Below are 4,303 nucleotides of genomic sequence, written 5' to 3'. Positions count from 1 at the left end.
GACATGGGGGAAGCTTTCTTTGTTTTGGTCCTACTTTCTGTCATTATTTCCACAAACCCTTACAAATTTAAAGTGAACCATTGATGAAGAATAACCAGCAAGCAATAAGAGTTTTATCTAGAGTTTATTCATTGTCCTAACAACAAATGACCTCATTTTAAACAATCGAAAACAGACAAAATACAACAACTATAATTATTATATAATAARCCCAAAATTGTTAGACAGCCGGTAGATTTTGATTTAAAAYGAAAGACAAAACTGATGAAACATGAGTAAAAAAAAAAGCCAAAGGTTGGTCAGCGGTTATAAGAATTGTTTGATGCTGTAATGCTAATACAGGACAAAATTCTACTGATTATGGGGAAGGGTAAAAATATTTTTGACATTCCATTTTTAATTGCATGTAAATAAAAACWTTTTTTTACATTTTTGTTTTCATTATTTYTTACATAGTTTTATTATCTTTTGAGAGAAGCCTGTCTCACTATCAGAAATCCTCTTCTTGGTTAAATGGAAATCCACATCTGCAAGGGGTATAAATAAATTTGGGCTCAACTGTAAYTGGCTGAAATAAATCACATATAATGAGACCATTTAGTTTAACGTGCTTCAAACAAAAAAAATGCCACAATTTTTCCTTGGCTGTCAAAACAGTCGACAGGAAAAAATTACATTTAGCCATAATCTCTTAGCCACAGAGATTTTGTACAACAAAACATTTTACTGTTTTAGTAAAATGCTTTGTTTAGACTTTGTATTAGTGCATCTAAACTCTTATAGTCTGGTTTACAGTTTTCTTTTTCTTGCTTTGGCTAAGAGMAGTATTAATTTTAATATCCCAAAGAAAGGTTAGTATTTACACTGCAAAAACAAAAAGTGTTTTTAATCTGATTTCCAGTGCAAATATCTTAGTATAGTTGAAGTAAGACAAAACTAACTTACAAATAACATTACAGCAAGATACAGGGGGCTTGCTTTAAGTCAAGATTTCATTAATGTTGATGAAAACGTACTAGTTACATTGGTAGATTATTTCATTTACAACAAGACATTTTCCCATATTATAAGTGAAATAATGTGCAAATTGAACTAGTAATTTTTYCCCCATAAATGTTAAAGAGTTATTGACTTAAAACAAGCTCCTATTTCTTTCAGAAAAGATACTTTTAAGTTAGTTKTATCTTATTTCAWGATATTTTCACTGGAAATCAGACCAAARATATCTGGTAAGATTTTRYGTTTTTGCAGACATTTACATAAAATAAAACTTTGCTGTCTATTTTTTCATTTTGTTCTGTCGGTCGAGAAACTTTTGTCGTCTTTCGACAGGAATCTCATCGAGGCTTATGCCGTGATTACTGGCCCTGGGAAGAACAAAGAAACAGGTCAGATGTTCATCCACAATTACTTGGATTTTTACATTTGTTTTCATTAAAATTGTAATAATTACCAATAGYATTCTTAATAATATTGCCTAATAGCCAATGATAATAAGTATAATAAGTCAGTAAGAGTCGATGTGATGAAAAAAAAATATGTTCATGACTAAGATTAGAACCTATCAGTTTGGGGTTTTTTTGTCAATTCAGCAAATACATTTAAAGATGGTTCCGTATGTTGTGTGTTCTTACCCTCCAGCAAGATCTGGGGGAAGAGGAAGAGGTTTGTTGAAATCCTCTCGACCCATCAGCCAGTATGTGTCCTCTGTGCCCTTTACCTTCAAAACACAGGAGTGTACRAGGAAATCACTGCATTGCTGGGCAAACAGCAGACTTCTTCAAAAGAATTAATTAAATCCAACTTTTGTCACAGCAAATATCTAAGCAGGCAGTTATACCTGTGCCTTTCTGGTGTCTATGAGGTATCCCACTTTCAGACTGGTCAGAACCTTGACTGTACTGAGGCTGATGTGGATCCTGTAAGCTGAAAAAAAMCCCCACAAGTATAAAACAAGTTGTGTTAAGCTGTATACTAGAAATGGTAGAGCTTGGTAAACTGGATTTTACCACAAATGGCAGAGGAGCCAAAAGAAGGCAGGCTTAAGATTCAGAAACTGCCTCTGGCAGCAAAACAGGACAGACAGTCCAACAGAAAAAATTGTGACCTTGACAATCGGAAACAAGACTAAACTGTGCCATAACAATMAGAAAGATAACAAGTGGTGAAGGTTTTCACAGAGTGGCGTAACAACAAAAATCTGCTTCTGAATGTGGACCAGTTTAAGCAACTGGTGATCGGCTTCAGGAGGAAGCAATCACGTTAAACACACTCTAGGTCAACAAGTAGAGGGGTGTCCAGCACAGGATATTCCTGGGAATTCATGTGACAAAGGATCTGTCCTGGTCTGCGTACAATCCTCTGGTTAAGATCTCTTTTTGAGGAGGCTGAGAAGGAGGTTGTGTCTGAAGTTGCATTTTTATTACTAATGTGAGCAAATCTTTGTCGACGTTCTGCTAATGTAAAAAAAAAAAAACCCACAATTTTGCATTGGCGGTGTTTCCATTAAACAAGAAATGAAATTATAATCACATGTGAATGAGCCATTGAGTCATTGAGAAACATAGCACCGACGGATGGAAAAAGTTATATGAGATATATTCATATAAAAGAGCTATGGATTCAGCACTTTGGAATGACACACAACCTTTTTTGAACTGTGTGGTGCAGTGAGAGCTCTGGTGGAGCCAGCTGCCTGAAAAAACAAAAACAAACCATCACCCTACCACTTCCTGTCATCGTCTTCATCGTTTCTGTCAGTAGTATCGTCCAGCTGTTGATCATGTGACTTGTGTGATGTGAGAAAGTGTTTCCATTGCATTTCTGCAAAATACATCTATTCTGATACGAGGGAAAAAACCACGTCATCCTTGTGCAAAAACATTTTAGCACAAAACGGGAGTTTTTTAATTATTTTTTTATTGGTGTTTCCATTAAACAGATTTATTTTTGAAATTTAAATTTTCTCAGTTTTATGGCTAATGGAAACACAGCTTGAGAGCAGACCAAAATACAGATCAAAGAGGTTTTCTGGAAGTTTCTTTCCAACCATCATAATACAGAAATAGATTTTTTAATTAAACTGCACTGACATTGCTTTAAATRTGTTTTTTGTGAGCTGAGCAACTGAAATTTAAGTCTGCATTGTGACTTTTGAGGTAATGCTAAATCTTGAATCTGAATTAGGATAATCTGCAGAAATTTTGGTTAGAAATGAATATTTCTTTCTGTCAAGAAAGAAGAGATTGTAGGGTCCACATCRTCATTAATGAGTGGAGAACTGATCAAATACAATGTAGTATTTTGCTGTAATGTAAAAACATTACAACAAAATGACCACTGAACAATAGATCAATAGGATAGAGCTAATAATTGATGCGTGTACAGGAATTCATGCAGTTTGTCATATTGAAGAAATCTGTAAATCAAACAAAACAAAATCTACATCTTTATTTCCTTGTTTGGGGAATATTAACAACAAAGTTTTATTGTATTGGAAAGGAAAGATAGGATCAGGAAAGGAAAGATAATATAATTATCAAATTTTTTAGATTGTTTTTTGAACCGTTCCATGTTTTTGTTCATACTTACGCAGACCGCTGGCTTCCATGTGCGAGGCTGTGGTCACCGTGTCTCCAAACAGACAGTACCTGGGCATGGTCAGTCCCACCACACCTGCAACCACTGGTCCTGAACACACCCAACATGAGAGATGCTTCTTGACAAATACTTCATTCTTGTTTTTGGGTACACCATTATGGTCTCTCACATACAGTCCCTTATAGCATGAAGGAAAGGTTTTCTACAAAATGAGAGTAGCTTCAAGAACTGCTGGTATAAGCTTAAAATCAATAGGATACTATTTGAGGGGAATAGATAAGGGATGCATATTTTGGCAGGCTGGAAATTTTGCCCAAAAACGCATTCCTGTGCTAATTTGAAGAATTCAAGAGTTAATAGTGAAATAACTTTTTCTACATAACGTGAGTAGTTCCAAGAACTGCTGGTATAAGTTTTATGTCGATAGGATAATATTTGAGGGGAATAGAGAAGGGATGCATATTTTGGCAGGCTGGAAATTTTGCCCAAAAATGCTTCCCTGTGCTAATTTGAAGAATTAAAGAGTTAAGAGTGAAATAACTTTTTCTACATAATGAGAGTAGCTAAGTTTTAAATCACTTTAATAATATTTAAGGAAAATAGAGAGAGGATGCATATTTTGGCAGGCTGGAAATCCATATTGCCCAAAAACGCATCCCTGTGCCAACTTGGAGAAATAAGGAGTTAAGAGTGAAATAACTTT

General features: G+C 34.9%; 1 protein-coding gene across 1 annotated transcript in view; it reads right to left on the bottom strand.

The window, feature by feature from the left end:
* Positions 1 to 895: 895 nt before the first annotated feature.
* Positions 896 to 4,303, bottom strand: part of LOC103465677 (retinal guanylyl cyclase 2-like) — a 25,579-nt gene continuing 22,171 nt past the window's right edge. Inside the window, exons 20-23 of the mRNA XM_008410706.2 lie at positions 3,592 to 3,690; positions 1,841 to 1,926; positions 1,635 to 1,720; positions 896 to 1,367 (exon numbers count right to left, since the gene is read on the bottom strand). Of these exons, the coding sequence (XP_008408928.1) occupies positions 1,280 to 1,367; positions 1,635 to 1,720; positions 1,841 to 1,926; positions 3,592 to 3,690 (359 nt within the window). The 3' untranslated portion in view covers positions 896 to 1,279. The remainder of the gene's footprint in view (positions 1,368 to 1,634; positions 1,721 to 1,840; positions 1,927 to 3,591; positions 3,691 to 4,303) is intronic.

Source organism: Poecilia reticulata, linkage group LG6 (genome assembly GCF_000633615.1).
Source record: "Poecilia reticulata strain Guanapo linkage group LG6, Guppy_female_1.0+MT, whole genome shotgun sequence".
NCBI lineage: Eukaryota > Metazoa > Chordata > Actinopteri > Cyprinodontiformes > Poeciliidae > Poecilia > Poecilia reticulata.
Note: the sequence above shows the minus strand (reverse complement) of the source record. Positions and strands in the feature narration are given on the sequence as shown.